This window comes from Talpa occidentalis, unplaced genomic scaffold (assembly GCF_014898055.3).
Source record: "Talpa occidentalis isolate TD23 unplaced genomic scaffold, MPIMG_talOcc4v2.1 talOcc4.4, whole genome shotgun sequence".
In the NCBI taxonomy this organism is placed as follows: Eukaryota; Metazoa; Chordata; class Mammalia; order Eulipotyphla; family Talpidae; genus Talpa; species Talpa occidentalis.
Window position 1 is genome coordinate 6,383,337 of NW_023604295.1, and position 20,931 is coordinate 6,404,267.

The window sequence follows — 20,931 nt, forward strand, 5'->3', positions numbered from 1 at the left end:
AGTCTGTCTGTTCATCACTTCAGAGTCTACACTGTTGAGTTAATAAATGCATGCTCCTAGGTCAGCCCAGTGAGCAAATGATAGATTTTTGAACTTCAGCTTCCAGGCAATGCATCCAGGATTTTGATAAATGAATTAGTCCCATACAAATAACATTTCACCAAAAAAAATTCAAACTTTATTCATCTCTCCTTTCTCTCCCCATTGCCACCACCCAGGCACTTTATTTCAAATTTGGCTTAATTTTTGCTATTGGCATTGAATAAAATGCACAGAAGTAAAAGGAGCCTTCCAATTAAAATAATAGTCCAATGAGCAAGCATAAATCACCGGGATTGAAATCTCCTCTGTTTTGACCAGTCAATCACATGATCTCCATGCATATTCTCAACAGAGAGCCAGAAACATCAAGTCTTTTGCAAGATGACAATCTGGATTTGCTCCCTCCCTCTCTGGATGTCGGCTGTTGGGGCTCTGCAACACCATTTATCAAGGAGACATTTTGAACCCTGCCGCCCCAGTGTTCTCATGCACGGTGGCCCTTGAGTCTTCCAGATTCAAGATTTGGCTCTTATACTTCTGATGCCAGTCATCCACGATGTACTGGTGGTAGGGGTCATTGGAATGTTCTCGCCGCTTGGATTTCACCGTGCTCACCAGGATGGCCACGATGATGAAGGAGAACATGCCAATCATCACCATCAGGTACAGGATGACGTAGTTAAAATTCTCAGCATCCACTTTGGCTTGCAGGGCCTCTTGCTCAGCTGTCGTGTTCCTTTGCAAGTTCTCCATATAAGTAATAAAAATCTTTTGGAAGATGTCTTCCAGGATCTGTGTCAGATTGGATGCAGTAGACATCTTTCCCTCCTGCTATAATTTAAATAATAAAATGCATGAGCAAGGTGAAGGAAACTAGTCGCTTCCACATCTTACCTGAAGGGATAGAGAAAGCAGCATGGAAGAAGTGAGGTCTGTTTTCATGTGATTGAGGGCATGATTGGTGATTGAGGGCACTTTTTTGTTCTGTTCTCTTTTGTTTTTTATTTTATCATCTTTTATAGTTTTTTAATTATTTAACCTTTTCTAATGCACATTATGCATTTTTTGTAATGCCTAATGTCGTATAATAAAAGTTGAATGGGAACAGTAAATCTGTATATATAGTATGATCTCAATTTACAAACATAAATACATACATGCATGCAAATGCAAATGAGAAAGATTGAAAATAGTTCAAAATGTTAGTAATGGGTGGTGTGCTCACATTCTTTTTCGTTTTCATACTTTTCAGATGTTCCAAATTTTCATCAACAATCGCGCATTGCTTTGTTTTTAAATAGATCAGTCGCCTCACAAGAGCTGCCTGGCATCACACCTTGTTTTATTATGAACTTGCTACATTCAACAAACATCAGCGGGATGACGCGGTGGCCCACGCGGGTCCCGTGACTTTAGAGAGTATGGGGCAGAGAGAGGAAGGAAGGAGCATTGACGAGCTTTGTAATTCCATCCACCCCCCAAGTCTAGGTTCTCTCCAACTATCCCAACTCTCTGTGCATGGAGAACTGCTGTCACGAAGATAAGTTTCTCAGTCTGGTCTTCTACGCCGTACATTCAAAGAGCTCTAAGCGCTCCTTCTCCTTCCTCAAAAGCCCAGTGGGTTGGAGAGAAATGACGTGTGGAATCTAGAGTGCCCCAGAGTGCAGGCCCACCAGGCCCCTGCCGCGGAACAGCCTCTGGCTTCCCCTTCAAACAGCAAGTCACCGTGAGCAATCTCGGTGGCCTTGGAGTCTGCTCGGCCCTGGAGTCTGCTCGGCCCTGGGGTCAGCTTGGCAGGCAGAGCTGCACTCTCCACCCTTGAGGCAGGTGTGCTCGCCTAGGGGTTCACACTTATTTCACCCCACCCCCACTCTGTCAGGGTTGGTCTTAAGAGGGGGGCAGAGCAGGGTCCTGTCCCCACGAGGGCCCGCCCCCACTTGTCTGCATCTCCCTCTCATGCAGTGAAGACAGCGGTCACGGTGTGGCTCTCTGTCCCCACCCCAGGGGGAGTCTAGTTTCCTTTTGTGAAGCCAATTTGGAAAACAGGTACACATGAAGGACAGAGAAAGAACCAGACGAGCTAAGTTTACAAACTAAAAGGCTGGTGGGCGCAGCGGGGAGTCCCGGGGCCTGGTCTGGGGGAGGCCATGGAGCCGGGACATAGGAGGAAACCGAGAGGGGTCCAGAGCGGGCCCCTTCTGGGGAGAATCAGACCCGATCGTGTGCTCTCCGAGGGGCTGCTGACATAGGAATTATTCTAGTGACTTCTGCTTAGTGATGGGAGTATCAGTTTGAGCAGCCCCATTTGGAATCGGGGCGTCTGCCATGAGGGGCGCAGCTGAGTTCCACTGAGCGCTGGCCTTGCTCGGGTGGTGGGTCATCCCTGCCTGGTAGGGCTGCTGCTGCCGGGCTTCATCCCCTGACAGGCAGAGGCCGCGGCCGCGCGGATCGGGGTACCGTTCCAGGCGATATAGCCAGAGTGAAAGGACCTGCGGGGTTTTAGCACCACGGTGCTGACCCAGGCTGGGAGAGCCAAGTCCAAGAGGATCTGCTTCTTGAACACTGCTGCTGAGACCTGACTGAGCAGCCAGCTGTCCACTCCAGCCCCAGGAAAAGCCAAATCGTGGTGTCTGGAAACAATTTCAAGGATGGGCATGAGGCTAAGACATAGTAGATCTCGGTCTCCGACCCAGCACAGCTGCTTACCCGGTCGGTACTGTGCGTGTCTGGCACACGCCTGGCCCCCTCTACACAGAAGCCCGCCGGTGGGGTTCACTTTAGTCATCTGAAGGCAACGGCTATTTCTGTGCCGTTGGACCATAGGAACGAGGGCTACGTAGGTCCACGACGCTCAACGGCTGGCCATCGCATACGATTTAACCTGAGCTAGGTGGTGGCTCCATATTTCCAGGCACTTTCAGTAAATGGTTCTTGCTCAAAGGACAGGACAGGCAGAGAGGGGTTATCTGGGCTGGCTGCGCAGGCGGCAGGTGGAGTGACAATAGCCCGCAGAGCTCAAGTCACCTGTCCAAGGTCACAAGAGCTTAAATCACCTGCCCAAGGTCACAGTCTGGAAGCAGACCCACATCTCTTCAGGCGAGCACCCAGCACCCACTCTGTCCCAGCAGAGGCCACATACACCAACGTTTACACGGCTGTGGCTGGTCGGCTCAACTGGGAAAAGAAGTGAGACCGAGACCGTGGTTTGAGCTCATGGACATCAGTTAGTTGTGCCCCTTCTTCAGGACACAACCGCTCCCTGTACCCCAGCTGTGCCTGTCACAAATGTGTGTAATTCATGACAAAGGCATGTGGGCCCTGGATCCCCAGGTCCAAAGTTCTCTTTTCTTGAAAGATGATGGGTCGTTAGCATCACCCTGGCCTACAAAAGGCCACAAAGCCTCATTTTTATATCAAAATTCAGAAAAGATATGATTGTCTACATTTACCATGAAACGCTCATGTAGAAAACTTTGAGAATTTTTTTCAAAGGCAATTCCTGAAGAAATGAGTAAGGAACAAGGAGGAGGCGGGACGGGGGCAGGCGGAGGAGATGAGAGAGGAAGGGAGGGGCAGCGGGTGGGGGAGAGACAGGGAGGAAGGACTCAGTCTCATAGTAGGAAAATCATTCCCTCCACAATTTTCTGGAAAAGGCCTGCTGAGAGCTTTGTTACTTAATTCCTCAAGGAATGAAGGCCGCAGTGGAAACTCACCCGGGAGCTCGTGAGCAGTGCGGGACTCCTGCAAAGCCAGGCTGCCCTGAGCCTCCTGCTGGTTCGGGAGCGTGAGCCCTTCAACCCTCGCGTCTGGCCGGCCACGCCCTGGCTAACCACAGGCTGCGATCCTGGGCTTTTATGGGCCCAAATGTTTAATCTAATCTCAGGTGGAAAGTTAAATTCTGAGTGGCGGTCGGGAAGGGATCTGTGCCTGCTGGGTGTGCCCGCTTGTGCCCAGCATTGGGCAGAGGGCACACGTCCACTGCAGGCCGGAGGCGCCGGCCCCAGGCAGGACAGCCTGGGTGTGCGGCCCAGCTCCCGTGGAAGCCGCGTGGAGGGCACGTCCAGGGACAGGGGACGCACACGTGATCTCGGGGCGGCCTTGAGACAAGACCAGCATGATGCCAGGCCGGCATCCCAGTTCTGACCAGCTGCTCACTCGCCTCATTTTATTGAAGTTCCCCTGCCTGGGACAATTCCCAAATGATTCTATAACCACATGAAGTCCTGCAACACAGACGCTGGCCCCAGCAGAGGCGCACTAGGAAAGGCGGGGAGGGAAGAGTAAGGCAAACGACTCACCAAAAGATTTTTTTCTCTCATGGTGGAGGCCCTGGAGCTGGGCAGAGCAGGCTTCGCCCCGTAACAGTTCAAGCTGCCCCTTGCCAAGGGTCATGAGCCAGGTTCTCAGACTCTCCATTGGATCAGCCTCACGTAATCACCGCCACAGCCCACGTAGATGGGCCGTGGACTTTACAACCAAGGAACCCCGCATGGAGAGGCCAACAGGTCAGATGGCGCAGAGGCAGATTCAGGAGCTGAGGAGATTACACCCCCACGCCAAATTCCTGGAAGGGCCTACGCTGGACGAGACTCTACAGCACTGCAGCTGAGCCGTGGGCTGAGGGTAAGACAGTCTTCTCACTAAATGTGCTCTGAGCAATACGCTCTGAAGGACACAGGTGGGCCGAGGAAGTGACCAGGGTCCTCAATGACCAGCAAGTGACAGTAGTTCACATTGTAGCTGTGGCCTGAAGAAATACAAGGATCTCCACAACTCCTCACCAGACTCTCACGACACTGTTGGTCCTAGCAGGTTGCCTTCATTGAGCAGAACAGGGCAGCCTAAAAGAGGGCTGGTTTGGGCTGACAGAGAAGGCGGGAGTGGGACATTCGCATGCCTCCCTGGGAAATTCTGCTGAAGTGACAGCACCACTTGCTGGTGGAAGCAGGGAGCACAGGCCCAGCTCATCCCTAAAGCAGTTAAAGCAGCGCCAGCTGTTGAACTTCTCTCCCTGGAATCCTCTAGTGCAAAGGCATGGAGAATCAAACTAGCGTGCAAGTCTACATTTTGGTCATTAGAGGCTATGTCATAGAGGCTGAAGAGCTTGGCTTTGGAGGCTGACAAAACAAGGAAACAAACTGAGGTTTATCAAGACCATGGAATATTACTCAGCAATCAAAAGGAGCAACAATGTAGATGAATTTCAGAAACATTATCTGAGCAAAGGAGTCCAACCCCAAAGAAGTTGTACTGTATGACTCCATTTCTAGAAATTCCAGGGAGGGCAAAGTAATATAAAGTGTTCGGGAGGAGAGTGGCTATCTCCTAGGGCCAGGTGAGGGGAAAACTGAAGCCAAAGGGTCGAGAGGGAACTTGTTCTGTATTTTGATTTGGTGGTGGTTGTTTGGGGACACACATCGCAAGGCTCATTGACCTGGACATTTAAAATGGGTCCATGCAACTTGATGTAAACTGTCCCTAGAAACCTGTATTTCTGTAGGTGTTTTGTAAATTCGTACTCCAGCCCAATCCTCTCCTCTAAACTTTAGACCCAAATGTCCAAATGCTGACTTGGCATTTCCGCTTGAGTATCTAAAAGGACGTCTCAACTTCAAGGTTCCAAGGGGAGCCCTCAAATCTCCCTTAAATCTCTGCCCCTCCCCTATTCTCCATCACAGTAAAGTGGCCCCACAATTTTCACAGTTTCTTAAGCCCAAAACTCAAGTATGAGCTTTGACTCCTTTTTCCCCCTCCCACCTTCCATGTTCAATTCATCAGAATGTCTCTCTTTGGTGGACACTCCTGGTCTCGAGCAGGTGTGTGAATTCGTCCCCTGGATGACATTGAACCTGGATGGACATAGCAGCCCATTCCAACCTGTCTGAAAACTGAACCTGTGCTTTTGTATGAATCTGCATCGTGACCAGTTTCAGGTAAGTTACAACCAACCCCCTGAGCCATCCACACAGCCGTTCTCGGCATCATGCCTTTTTTTCATATTTGTCCTTGTTGCCCTAAGCCTACTTCTTTGCTTTTCAGCACAGGCAGACCCTTGAACTTGTCTCCTTGTTTCTGAACGTGGGCTGGCTACCCGATGACACAGTCAATGACCATGGCACCTGTTTTTGAGAAAAGGATCACTTTAACGTAAGGTCACCTGGCAGGAGACAAGGCGAGGCTCAACTCAGTCTCCCCTATGATGAGGCTTTGGGCAATATTTATGGATTTGAGGAACAAAGAAAATCATTATAAAGTCAAGCTCATAGAGCCTAGTTGCTCTCTGCTAAATCATGGTAATACACGAACTTGGCTCCAGAATTGTAACAAAACAAAGCACCTCTTGCTTCTGAATGTTGTCCATTTAGCCACGAGATGGGCATCTTAGTTCTGTCTTCCATGGTTATTTCTTGGTTCTAGAAATGAGAGGTCATCTTAAGGACAGTGAACACTCTTCTGACCTGCACCTTGAAATACAACTTGTCAACTAATGAAGCATCAGGGTCTCCCCTCCCCCATTTAGAAGGGCAGAGGCCCGAGTTCATCATTTATTACAGCTGCGTAGTATTCCATCGTGCACTCGTGATGGAATCTCCTTTGTCTGCTCATCACTAAGATTGTTTCCATCACTTGGCCATTGTGAATAGTGCTGTAGTGAACACAGAAGTGCAGATATCCCTTAAATGAGTGCTTTTGCAGTCCTTGAGTAGATGTCACTTGCGACAACATGGATAGAACTGGAGGGGATTACGCTAAATGAAATGAATCAGAAGGAGAAAGGAATATCAGCGGTGTCACTCATGTGTAGAATATGAAGAAACAAAAGATAGGAACAAATGAAATTAAACCAAAAGGAACCCTAGAAATCTGACTGCAGAACTGAGCCTACTAGATGGGGAGGGTGGGGAGAGGATAGGGTCTTACAATTTCTTTTACCTAGGCTGCCTCAAACGGAGCAAGCAGAGTGAAATCGCTCTTAAAGCACCATCTCCTCTTCCTAGAAGGAGCTGGGGTGTTTGGATTTTTCTAGTATCACGGATGTTTGGACAAGGTGGGGGCAGGTGGAATGTCTGGAATCTTGGTTGTGAAGTGCAGTGTAGCCTCCTGGCTCGATTATTCCTCTGTGTGGGTCACAGTTTCAGTGGTCAATGCCCCCCCCTCCTGTCAAAATCAGGCAAGGATTTTATTATATAAATGATGTTAATGGACCTAAGATGATATTAGGTCACCCAAGGGGCTCTCTGCACATGTTGCTTTTGATTAGTTTGGCCCAGAATGAAGTTCTGACCTCTAATCAAACAGCTCTAAGTGTCTTTCCTAGTAACAAGATGTTGCTTGGAAAGTCTCTGGGCAACAGAAGCAACAGGCTTAATTTGCAACCAAGATGGAGAACCTCTTAGCTTCACTGTGTTCTATTTTTCTTTGACATCACTCAACTCCTGAAAGACCCTGAGCCCATGGACACTCGGCTCCTGGCCCCACAGCCTATCTGCTATTGGGACAGGAAGGCCACAAGGAGGCCCCGAGGGTCAGATACCACCCCCGGGTCTTCAGTGCTTTGCTCTAGAGTGAATGGAACCTTCTCAATACACGGAGGCTGTTTCAAAGACACTTTTCAAAGAAAAAGAGAGTGAAAATATACAAGGACACAGACGTGGGGGGGCGGTGTTAAAGCTGGATGGGGCTTGCTTTCTCCCAGGAGCCCTTGGGAGGCCCGTGGACCCTTGCAGAGAGGAACAGCTCAGCACAGACAGGGGATGGTGGAGGGGGGCTTCTCATGGGCAAGCTTGTCTGCTTTCCAGTGTTGTCAAGAGTTTTGGTCTCTGCCTAGAAGCCAAGTTCCGGTTAATGCACCAGCAAAACTCTCTCTACATGTATTCTTGACACCACCTCCCTTCACCCCCAAGTCATCTGATTGTTGTGTGGATTTTCTCTGGAACTTCTGTGTCTGATTCTGTTAGAGCAGTTTCCCAGAGAAATCAGGGGGCACTCAGAGAGATGGAGGAGAGATTTATTTGTCGCACCGGCAGGCTCAATGTGATAGCTCCCAAAACTGAGCTCCGAATTGTAGGAGTGGTAAGGTTCTATGCAGTTTGCATGAGGAAGCTTGTCATTTCATCTCTCGTGGACTGTATTGTTTGGGAAAGGGTCAAGGTTGCCGTAGCTACCATTATGGGCCAGCAGCACACGCAGGAACTTTCCGCTCCAGCAAGCAGCAGACTCCAAGCAGCAGACTTAGCGACGTCCTGTTTCAACTCAAAGGCAGAAGCCTAGGATGGGAAAATGTCAGGAAAGGAAATTCCCGGAGGGACCCCCAGGAATATTCACACCCCCACATCCTCCACCCCATCACGGTGGACTCCCAGTCTCCCCCCCTCCCTCCTGACGCACTCAGGTTTGGCCTCCATAGGGAGGGACACCCCCCAAACCCAAGCACCTGTTCCCTAAAGGTATCTTCAGAATTCCATCTCCATGAAAATTTAGAAGGAAACCATGGCTCCTTGCCTTGTCTTGGAGAACTCCGTCCAGGCTGCTCCTGAGTTCCGACATGGGATAGCTTCGAGAATTTGGTTTAGCTCACACTTGTCAGGATGGCGATGATGAAAAATCCAAAGACACAAGCCTGGGGAGGTGTGGAGAAAGTGGAGCTCTTGTACACTTGGGTGGGGGGATGCAAAATGGTGCAGTTGCTACGGAAAATGGTACGGAGAGTCCTAAAAAACATTAAAACTCGAACTGTCCTATGACCCAGGAATTCCAGTGGTGGGTATTTGCCTGAAAGAATTGAAATGGGGAGCTCAGAGATACGGTAGCAGTTCCAGGTTCACTGCAGCCTCACCCACAACAGCCAAGATCTGGGAACAACCTACGTGTCCACCGCGGATGAGCGCGTGACCGCGGATGAGCGCGTGAAGCCGTGGTGGAGACAGGACCCGCCAGGGGCCGCCATTGACCTTTAAAAAGAAGGAAAGTGCCACACGTGGCAACACAGAGAACCTTCAGGACTTGTGCAAGGTGAAATAAGGCAGCCACAGAACGACAAACACTACCTGCTTCCGCATGCACGAGATTGTAGAGTAGTCAGATTCCTAGACGCAAAGAACTTGACTGCAGGGGCCGGTGTGGAGGGGGTGGAACTCAGTCAATGGTGAGAAAGTTTCAGTCAAGCAAAATGAATCAGCTCTAGAATCTTCTGCACAACAGTGTGTCAAAAGTCAGCAATGCTGCAGTGTAGGGCTCATGATTAATGGCCTTACCCAATACCACACGATGCAAAGCAAGAACATTTGATTCAGATCTGTGATCTCATGGAGATCGCGCAGCTTTCCTGAGTATCAAAAAAAAAAAAAAAAAGGCCTAGCCCAGTGGAAGCGGCTGTCCACCTCTGGGGAATTGCTAATGACCGTTTTCCAGCTTGTGTTCTTTCTACCGGATTAGGCGGGTGTTTAGAGTAAGTGTGTCCCCTTGGGCTGGGCTCAGAGGAGTGGAGTCTAGAGGCCGCAGTGTGCAAAGTGACCACACGGTGTCCTCACAGCGCTGTCGTGTGTGCTGGGCCCCAAGTCCATGGACCAAGGGGTGTTCAGATCTGCCTGCGCCCCGAACCCCAGCCAGGCCTTCACAGCCTGGGGGATGTGGAGCGCCCCCCACTGCCGGCTCTAGCTGCCAACAGTCCCTAGAAGGCTCTGGGCTTATTCCTTTACTTTGGAGAACAAATGGCTACAACCATCCTATACATTTCTCTCTTCTGAAATTATTGCGGACTCAGAGCAATTGCAAAAACCTTGAGTCCCATGTACCCTTCACCCGTCTTCTGCAGTGATGACGTCTTGCATAAGGGTAGCAAAATCTCAGAGCCGGAAATGGCGTTGGTACCACGCTGTTAACTAAACAGGCCCTTGTCTGTTTCACCACCGTTACCTGCTCTGCTTTCTCTGGGAGATGCTGTTTCATCGTGTGCATATTTGTGGAGGCACCACACAATCAAGGTGCACTGCCGCCCCAGCACCACACTTGCACACGCGCATCCCTTCCACACTTGCTCTCCTCTCTTCCACTCCCTATCCCTATGCACCCCCTCCATAAACCTGTCATTTTGAGGGTGTCTTATACAACCTCTGGAGAGGGCTGTCTCCCTCTCAGCATCATGCCACGGATCCCTCCAGGCTGTCCCCCGAGCAGAGGCCTCGGTGGCGAGTAATGTTCCTTCGGCGGGATGTTCCACCGTCCTTCCGTTGAAGCGCTTGAGTTGTTTCCTGTCCTTGCTCTTGCAGATAGAGTCGCCGCGAAAGCTCACATACAGGTCTAGGTGTGAACAGCTTGCAAGCCTCGTGACAGACACTGGCGCTTGCAATTGCTGGGTCACATGCCAAGTGTGTGGTAGTTTGATCAGAAACTGAGAATTCCTTTCCAGAGTTACATTCCCAGCAGCAGTGAGTGAAAATTCCGGTTACTCTGGATCCTCACCAGCCAGACTTTGTGTTTTGCCCCCACTTAGGAGTTGGGCACCTCTAGAACCTTAGAGCCATGTGGGGCCTTAGAGATGCTCCAGTCGGCCCACTGAGTCCGCACAGGAAGCATGCAGGATGCTGAGGAGGAGCCTTCCCGGGTCCTCCTCCATCTGATTCTTTAAATTCTGTTATCATGGCTACGGGCCTTGTTTTCCGGCCTCGGGCAGAGCTTGCTCCTCTCTCCGACATCCCTGGACATTTGACGAAGGCTGGATGGGGCTTAAGAGCCTCGTTCAAGCCTCTGGGAAAAGACTTGTCCAGGAAGTAGTACCCTGCGCTTTGCTCCACTGAAGAAGCTAGATTCCAGCTGCGCCTTCAGATTGCTCACGGCTCTTAGTGCCACCTGCACGATCTTGTCTCAGGAAGACATCGGCACCAAGTTCAACACACTCTCAAGCTACAGCCCGTAACCGACGCCCCTAGGTTTCTCCTTCCTCCTGCCCGTCAATGATGTCAGCAGCCATTGCCATTAGCACAGCTACTCCCATTTATTGAGCACCTACTATGTGCCCAGCAACATGCTAGGCACTTTTCCTGCCCTGCTGCTGGTCTTTAAGCCAACCTGGGAGATCCCTATAGCTTCACTGACAGATGAGAAAAAGTGGTTACACAAAGTCATAATCTCAGACTCAAAAGTTTCAGAGCAGAAGAACTGAGTCTAATTCATTCCTTGCACAACTACTCACAGCATAAAATACATAAAATATTTTTTTGGGGGGGTGTGCCAGAGTGGCCCTTTGGTGTTTTCTGAGCTTGTCCAGTTGTACAGTGCCCCTCTCTGCTTGTTTTACACCTAAAATTTTGGTCGCTGACACCAGGTGGCACCAAAGCTGAGCTTTTTCATCACCTGGGAGGATTTTTCCTATAGGTGCGACTTCAATAATAGCATTTCTGGCACAGTAAGCTCTTTATTAAAATAATCGAGATATCCTTGATTTCTTAAAAGTCACATAACTAAAAATCAATATCCACATGTCTTTCTAAGAGGGTTACACTTTAAAACAGAAAGTAAAGAAGCCTTTCGAGATGCCTATGGAAGCTTGTCTGGTAAATGACCATGGCTTTGCCGTGCTGGTTCTAATTCCTACTTTTCCATAGATGGATGCTCCTGAAAAAAACAGATGTTGTTCCAGGCCTTTATGGCATTTCGAGGCATTAAAAGCTACGGTCCTCTTCCCAGTTCTGTGATGGTGAAGTTAAGATCCTTGTAGCTTTACTTACAAGAGGGCTTATTGGAGAATATTTCAAGAACTGAAGCCTTCGTGTTTCGCCTGCCAATGGCACTTGCTCACAACCTGCTAAATTTCTGTTTCTTTCTGCGTGGGTTGTTTGTTCTCCCTTAACACAACAGAGAAGGAGAAAGACAGTTGCTTTGCATGCACCTGACGTCCCAGCTTCCTCTCGTCCTCCTCACCTGCTAGTTCCTGTAGGGGAACATTTCCTCTTATTTCCCTTTTCTTTGAAGTTTCAAGGAGGGTCACAAACTTGTGTTCGTTTTCCTGGGAGTTCTTTCCTGTCCTACATCATCCTGAGGATCCTCTTAGTCCTAGGCAAAGCAGCACAGAATTGAAAGTTAAGATTCAATTTCAATCCTATAGCAACAGGCTTCATTTTCTTTTTAAATATTTATTTATTTATTCATTTATTTATTTGTTTGTTTGTTTGTTTATACAAGCACTGGGTACGGTCAGAAGCGCGGGAGGGTGAGAGAATTCACCAGAGCCAGAGCGGGGAGCAGAGCAGGCAGAAGGACCGAAGTACACTGCTGAGGGGAGCAGCGGGCGGCAGGAGAGGTCTGCGTGCCATGCAGGACCCTCCTCCGGTGGCCGGAGAGCAGCTGGGGATCAAACCGGCGCCGCAGAGGCTGCGGGCAGCTTCGCAACCCAGCGCTCAACTGCTGCGCCACTGGGGAGGCCCAACAGGCTTCATTTTCAATCATACAGGTGTCATCCATTCATTCAGACACTAGTCAGTGGTAAAATACGCTCCCTCTGCCCTCCCAAATCCACCTTAGTGGCTGTTAACAGTCCCACCACTCGCTGCAGGTGCTTGACACCATCCATTTGTGTTACAAGGTAAGACCCCTGGCTCCAAACACAGCATCTCATCCCAAATCCGAACTGATGCTTCCTGAATGGCCATTGCAGGGGGTGGAATACGCATCTCCTCCAAGGCTCCCACTCCTCTGCAATCCCAAGGGTGGTGTCAGCCTGGAGTCTCACCAGCTCCTGTATGACACTAAAGAAAGATCTCGGGAGTGGGTAACAAGAGGACATGATGATGTCGCCCTGATGGGGACTCAGCATCCAACGAACTTGAGAACCAGCTTCAAGCTGCAAAATTCCTTGCTACCCTTTTGGGAATAAAGCCTTGAATGTATTTTCTGCAAGGTTCTATTACTTCTATTTATGAGAGACCAGCATCTAGGAGGCACTCAGAAGTCGGGAGAAGTCTGAATTCTACACCAGACCTCCAAATTTAACAAGAGGAGCTGGTAGTTGCTGGAGTGGGGGAGTGGAATTTGCCTGAGAGACTGGCCTCTATTCCCAAATAAGTTCTGTCTCGCTCCCAGCCAGACTCTCTATAAAAGGGAAAACTGGACCCCAGGCAGGGAGAAGGAACACGTCCTGGCAACTTTCTGTGAAACACGTACACCAGGCTGTTTACAAATTCCTGCAGCCGGTCCCAGAATCCAAATGTAGACAACGCTGTTTATGTAACTGAAATAGATGCTTATACCGTGTGATTAAGGTGGTTCTGGGTGTGGGGTCACCGTGGGGAGACATTTGCTGCTGCTGAGGCTGGAGGACAGGGCAGGCCACAGGACGCCCAAGAGGCTAGTCAGGTAGGAAGGTTTTAGATTCATCGTCTGGTCCAGAGTCTCTTGGAGTAGACATCTCTGAGATGACAGGGGAGCAGAGACACACCCTGGACACCTGCTGGCCCTCGGTCACAGAGGACGGGGTGGGGGTCTGAATCAGGGGGATCAGCCAGCCCCTTTCTCAGCTCCTCTTTCTCCTACCCCACCAGGGGAAGATCTGCTCCAACACCTGCTCCAATCAGCCACCAGCCCCGGGTCAATGAGAAGACTCAAATGCTCCGGCATCAGGAGATGTGCAGCCCAGTAAAACCCAGCTCTCTCCAAAGCCAGTTCGTGACCTCAAGGTGCCCTTTGCCTCCAGCCTGAGACTGGAATGAGCTTCCTCCATGAGACTCACTCCACATTGCAGCCCTGCCCCACCTGGAGGTCCTGGAGTTAGTCCCTCCTCCAGGCCCCCCCCGCCCCCCCCCCCCGGAAACTCCCTTCCAGAGGGAGCTCCTTGGAGGCGAGGAGGAGTCTCATCATCCTTTGCTCCCTGGGCCTGGCGTCCCGTTTCACAGGGACAGTCACTTTGGTAACCTTGGTAATGCTCTGTGACTCTGGGAGAGGCATGCAGGGCTCACCCGACAAGAGGAGCCCACTTGCTGCAAATGACCCTAGGGCTCCCATATCCTGAAGGAGGCTCCCCATCCTGCACCTCAGTGGGCTGGGCACAAGCACCTGGTGCTCCTGCAGCTCTTCTCACCTTCGTCAGCCCCCTCAGGCTCTTCCGCTCTGGGAAGGAGCCATGTGCCCGGGGGCTTTGCACCTGCTTTTCCTCTCCTAAAAGCTGCTGTCCCACTGCCCAGTTCCACACTCTGCCTCCCCCCATCCCCCACCAGCAGGTCCCCACCTACTTGCCCAGGAGGCTCAGTGCCCTGGCCTGGCTGCCTGCCCTGGCGTTTCCCACCTCAGTCTAGGTCAAGCTCCCTTCTCCCATGCCTGTGCCATGCCCCGGGTGCTGCTCTAGCACATCCGTGTGCTCACGGCCCTGCTGGGGAGAAGGCTGGCTCCTCACAGCCTTCCTGGCACTCACCACCGGGGCCCCATCATTCTCATAACGATTGCTTCCAGTCTGCTTTCCCACCAGGTGCACATGCACAAATGAACAGACTTGGAAATCACCCCAAGGAGGCCTCAGAGGACTCAGGAGAGGACTGTGGGCCACTGGACCCCGAGTCACCTTGAGGCCAGGTCAACTGGAGCCGACTGTGGCCTGGACAACGGTGCTTCCTGGGGGAACAAGGGGGCCTTATGTCTGCCCACATCACAGGATCTTACAAGGCAACAAAAAACACCCACCCAGCCACCCCCAATTTTAAGCTGAGTGTCGTTTTCTCTTTTTCTCTGGGAAAAATGAACATGAGGGCGCTCCACCTAAGTGGGGAGCGGTGGGGGGAGGGTGGCTGGGGCACATAGCAAAGGGAAGAGAAGCTCTTGACTGTCAGCCTCTGTGATCTCAGACTCAGACCCAAGCAGAAGGAGGCCCTGCTCAAGTCCCACTGAGATGCCAGACTCACGGGGCAAGGGAGGGCGCGGTGGCCGCAGATGGCTCCGCAGCACACATAGGGGCATTCACCATCCTGCCCGCCTGCCCGGTGCCCCAGCAGCAAACAGAACTTTCTGTCTTGGTTCCTGAGTCAAGGCTGCACAGAATTAACTGTAATAATTGGCAGGTGGGCTGCTGGCTTCTGGGTCAATTCACCAGGGGCTTATGAAAAAAATAAAACAAAAAAAGACTGGATGTTACCCCTGCAGCCAGTATTTAGCTTGGGCTCTGAGAAAGCTCAGCTTTCCATGACAAAAACAAGCTGTGTTGCTGCAGCTGCCCTGGGCAAACAAGCGCTCCAGCCCAGCATGGAGACACAGGCCTGGTTCCGTGGGGAAAGAGCAGGAAATTGCCTCGACCTGCTGCCGTTGTCAGGACCAAAGGATGATGGAGAAGAAAGGAGTCTTTCTGGGGAGCTTCCTCACCACCACCCATCCCAGGGTGGACAGGAGTGACCATCACCTCCAAATACTTTTCCAGGCCATGAATATCCTTGAAACCCTTTACAGAAATCCACGTGACTCACCATTTCACAGTCCTGCTCGTAGCTCGGCAGTCAGTCCCTTGCTGCTGCTGCTTGCTCCGTGCAGACATCACTAATCAACAGGGCTGATCGCTGATCTTTTTCACTGAGTCTCAGATGCAGACTCCGACTCCTTAACAACCATTCCAAGGGAGTAGGAGTTGGCCTGAGAGCTAAAATGTATTTGTAACTTCTGTTTTCTCAGAATAGGCTACAGTTACAATCTCACCAGAACATTCCTGCACTGGCCCTTCCTAGAGACCTGGGCTTGAATTCAGTCACCTGATAATGCCCTGCTTATCTTTTCAGGAACCACCAAATTGGTCCTCACAGGTCACCACCATTTTATGTTCCTGTCAGCAAGGTGTGAAGATTCTGATTTTCTACCTTTTCACTAACACTTGTATTCTTCTCTTTTAGAATGTTCTGACCACCCTAGTGGGGTGAACTGGTATTCATGGGGTTTGGGTCTGCGTGTCCCTGATGGCTGATGACTTGGGCATCTGTTGCCCTGCTTGGTGGTTGTGTGTGGTCTTTGGAGAAATGTCTATGTCACTCCTTTATTCTTTAATTGCATTGTCTGCCTTTATGTTGTTTTTCTCCAGAATTTTAGGCCACTTACTAACCGATGGGATGAGAATAAGAATAGAAAGATAGAAAGTGTGTGTGTGTGTATGAAGGTGACAAATTCAAACTCGCTATGAAATCTAGATGTGCTGGGGATAAAACTAGTTCTTTTACTTTGTCTAAAACTGATTTGCTTCTTTCTGGGTCTTTCCTGTCATTAATAAGGAAAATATTAAGTTCTACTCTAATCTGTCTACAACTTAGATCCTAAAATTTAAGCAGCGCTCCCACTATACTTAGTCTTTCTAAGAAAAACCAACGCAAATCCTAAGTCTCTGAGATGTCTCTTCCTTGGCGCCAAGGTGGTCATGGCCTTTGAGAATGTGGGGGGGTGGTGGTTTTGTAACCTCAGGGCAGCGAGGAGTTCTCAGTGTCCTTGGCGGGGTGACTTCCACCTCCTCCAGAATTCCTGGGCTGCGTCCCTTTTCTGCTGGAAACAGTGGCCAAAGGCTGTAGCCAGTGGTCAGTCTTCTCCTCTGGCACCATCTGGGCTGTCTGCTCCCAGCAATTCAGCCTCCCCTTGGAGGTCTGGCTCTATCTTTCCCATGGGGTTTCCCACGGAGATCCTGTCCTCCCCCAGAGACTCCCCTTCACCACAGATAAACCAAGGACAAGGAAAAGCCAAAGCCTTGGGGTCTTCCCACTGAGCCACTCTGCCTCTGGGCATTTACACGGATGAGCTGCCCCCCAAAAAACACACAGCTGCAGCCTCCTCCCAGAGCCCCAAAGAGGAAGCAGGTGAAGCAACTGCATCCTGGTGGCTCAGAGGAGGGAGAATTCAGGAAGTGGCAACTAGATCACCCTTGAAGGACGGGGGAGCATTTCAGAGGAGGGTGCTGCTTCTGGGTTCCTCTGTGCTCCTCGCAGCTCCCAACACAGCGCTGGACAGACAGGAGGTGCTCAGGGCTCCCATTGCCTGAGCTAACTGCGAGCGATGAGTGGGGAGGGTGAAGGCCAACAGCTCAGTGCTATTTCTGAATTGGAGGAAACCTTTCACTGGCCTCCCAATCCCATCTGAAACACTCACCATGAGCTCCCCCCACTGACCACGAGCTCCCCCACTGACCATGAACTCCCCCACTGACCATGAGCTCCCACAAACTGACAGATATACAGAGTATCTATAACCCAACCCTGCCATTTCTGCAGGTGCAGAAGAAGTTATATTCTCCTCCTTTTTGAAGTTAATTCTCCCACCTATGCTCATAATACTCATCCTTCTTTAAGATCTAGACTTGGACCCCAGGAGTTTCAGGAGGGGATGCCTGGCTAAGATGGCAGAGAAGCGGTCAACCAGTTGGCTTATTGAAGGAGCCTCAGAATAGGAAGTGCTGAGCAAGCCCTGGCCTGCTGGCTTAGCCACTTCTTGATACATGTTCTCATCCTAAACTGCCGGCCAGCCCACTACAAAGTCAGGAGCATTTCAGGGTCTCTGCAATGAGGGGAAGGAAGACCAAGCCTGCAGCTTAGTGGTCTCCAGTGGAGCAGTATTAAGGAGAGAGACATGAACAGTCAAGACTGGGAATCCTCAAGCACACACACCAAGAGCCTGAGAAAAGACTTCTTAGAACTAAAAGAAAACCAGCTTTTATTTTTTTTAAAGTTGGGAAATAAACTGAAGAGGACAGTCATGGCTAAGCGGTGAGATCTAGAAGATTGAGTGAAAAAAAAAAGCTCATGAGGGCCTCCCTGGTGGCGCAAGGGGTTACAACACAACCTGTGAAGCTATCCACAGTATCCGCAGCCTCTGTAGCTTGAGTTCGATCCCTGGCCAGCCAGGGAGCTACCCACATGGTACAGCAGACCTTTCCTGTCTCCCCACTGGTCCCCTCAGCAGTGTATTTCAGTCAATCCGCCTGTTCTGTTCCCCACTCTGTCTCTGGTGAGTCCTCTTGTCCCCCAACCCCACACCTCTGGCCTGTACCCTAGTTCTTGTATGCATAAATAAATAAATCTTAAAAAAAAAAAAACCAAACAGCTCATGATATGAAAGCCCAAAGGAACAGTAAGAGAGTTGGAGGACAAAACAGGACACATATGACATTCAAATCATAGAAGTTCCAGAAGGAAATAGAGAGAGGAGGGAGGGAGGAACAGATGGAAAAGAAGAAAAATTTAAACAAATAACAGCAGAAAATTTCCGTGACCTGACACAGATTTAAGGCTGTAGACTGGAAGACCCACGTTGCAGACAGGATTATTTTTTTTAAGTCACACACTTAGATAAAACTTGGTGGAATCTTGAATTCTAAAAATAAACAAAGTTGTGTATCAAGATGAGAGAGAACGAAGAGCAATGAAGAAAGGACTAATGTCTTCTTGCCACATGTTTTCATTGTTTTGTTAGCAAAATGAATACTCATTGCTTTAAAATGGACAGAGAAAATGCATCACTGACTTCTCCTGATTCTCATTTGTCTATGAACCCTCCGGGCCCTGAGCCTAAAGACACTCCTAACCCTGGCCTGAGGCCTGACTGTCGCTCTCTAGGCTTAGCCTCTCACACCTGACCCTGGCCAGCACCGGCTCCTCCAGGCCACCAAGTCTCCTTGGCCTGGAGCTGTGCTTGACATTGAAATGCAAAAATGAATGAGTTTCCTGGCTCCTACCCTCCAAGGGCCTAAGTCAGGGATGAGCTCCATGGCCTCTGAGCCTTGGCTCTTTGCTGATTCTCAGGGGAACTGGTGAGGACTAAAAGATCCTACACAATCCTCCACTACCCCTCACAAGGCCCAGTTTCCATGACAACCCCAGGAGGTCATTTGCTGTGGTCCAGCTGAGGTTCTTCTGAGAAAAGAAGGGTGACTTGGTCTCCCCCCAGCCATCCCTGCTGCCTTTCTCTCTCCTTGCACCACCCTCCACACACCTGCCCCCTACACTGTCACAGTCTCAGTGTGTACGGGGACTCCTTCAGCCCCAGGAGCATGTACTGTACTTGAATGCCAGCTCGCCTCTTGGGCTTGCTTCCCAAAGATGACGGAAATGGATGCTGGGGGCAGGCCACATTGCGGCATGTCACCCATGGGACAGGGGACTCGCTTGAGGTTAAGAACCAAAGAGAGAACTCAAAAAGGGAAATCCTTGAACAGAAAGGTTTCCCCTCTCTTCTCTGGTGTCTTTCTGGTAAGGGGTAGGGGGGAGGAGGCATAGAACATTTTAAGAGAAGCCAGCAGGAGCAGCAGCAGGGAAGAACAAAGCAGTGACCCCTACAGGTGGAATGGATGTTAGGGTCCGCCACCCAGGAAACAGGCCTGCAGGGCCAGGATCTGCCAGGGGGCGGCTCTGAGCCTTGTGAGTGATACTTCTGACTGGGATGCTGCCATATTAAATGATTTCCAGCCACCATATGTGGCTGCAGAGCTAATGCATTTGCGTGTCTGGAGGTATCTGGCTGGGGAGAAGTGTAGAATTTCCCAGGTACTCGTTGGTTCTGAGCAACACCGGATACACCTATAGCGCAGGGTTATAGACACACGCTGCTCACCTCTCCTTGCCATGCCAGAGCCCACCCCTCCAACTCCCCCTCTATCTATCTGGACAGAGACCGGTCAACTTGGGATTCTTAACCCCAATGACTCCTTTCAATCCCAGAAAGTAAGAAAGAAGACTAGGGGTCCCCCCTTCCTGCTGCTCCCTGAGATACATAGCCAGGACAGAGCAAAGACCCCAGAGGCTCAAATGACGAAATATCAAGGCACCCCAGGGCAGCTCAAGGCCGGGCTGCCAGCACTGGCCAAGGCCCAAGCCAAAGGCCATAAAGAAGAAGGCTTTCCATGCAGAATGGATTTCTTCAAGGATTTGCACTCCTGCCCAGTTGACAAAACATCCAAAGTGCTGGCCCAGGGAGAAAGTGCCAGCTCTCTGTTTAGTCTGGCTCTGCTCGCCAGGCCTGCAAGGACCAGCAAGCTGTGAACGTGGATTTCAAGGCCCCTGAGCACCCATGTTTATCTCCAGGCTTAGATCCAAGAACTCAGCAAAGTGTCTATTTCAAAATAATGATTACAACAATAGCCAGGCTTCTGTAAGATGCAAACTTTGGAATCCATGTCAAAGTACAGTAGAACAAAGTGCCCAGAGAGGAAGTGATTTCACCAAATAACTCTAATGCAACAAGAATGTAATTTATCATAAAAATTCCCAGAATCTATGTGGGCCTCCAACACCTCAATAAGAAGAAGATGTGAAGACATCAGAATTGGAGGAGATAATTAGGGACTGGAGCGCAATGTTTTGCAAAATTGGGTGTTTCAGCTGGTTCTGGTCATCAGACAATGGAAGAACCAACATTTGGATATTCAATTACCTCCCGAGGCTGAGGACGACTTGAATATATTTGGTTCCGGAAATATCCCGATGAAGCAAATGAAAAATGGGACAAAGGCTTTGGCAGAGGCCAAGCTGTCCTCACAGCTGCAGAAATGAAAGATGAATCCCAGTGCAGCCCACCGCACCCCAGCCCCAGGCCCTCATGTGGCCTTAGGAGAACATGCGATGCCTCTCCGGCCCCGGGAGAACTCTCTCTGTTGGCCGGCCCATGCACCCCGTCTCGCTTGCTAAGAGTGAGATGCACTGAAGCGACCTTTCGACTGTTGGCACCAAGGATCCTGATCCTTACCCACCGGCTCCCCTGCCTCCTCCTTATAGAAAAATGCCAACTTGCCAACCACACACTGACATTCCTGGCAGAAAGTGCCTCATTATTCCACCTGAACCAATGAGAAACAAAGCCAACCCCCAAATTTGCTTTCTGGGATTACAAAGCTTCGAATGCCATCAGTCATGTGGAAAATGTTGAGCCAGAAGCGCGTCCTCAAGACTTCCTTGC

General features: G+C 50.3%; 1 protein-coding gene across 3 annotated transcripts in view; it reads right to left on the bottom strand.

Moving 5' to 3' along the window:
• Positions 1 to 428: 428 nt before the first annotated feature.
• The window catches only part of KCNE2 (potassium voltage-gated channel subfamily E regulatory subunit 2), a 131,204-nt gene continuing 110,701 nt past the window's right edge, over positions 429 to 20,931 (bottom strand). The window contains exon 2 of one of the 3 annotated variants that reach the window (XM_037524492.2): positions 429 to 870. In XM_037524492.2, coding sequence (XP_037380389.1) covers positions 490 to 861 — 372 coding nt within the window. In that variant the 5' untranslated portion in view covers positions 862 to 870 and the 3' untranslated portion in view covers positions 429 to 489. Of the gene's footprint in view, positions 874 to 11,357; positions 12,094 to 20,931 lie in introns of those variants that run through there. The other 2 variants (XM_054700293.1, XR_008553753.1) reach the window with 2 other exon arrangements.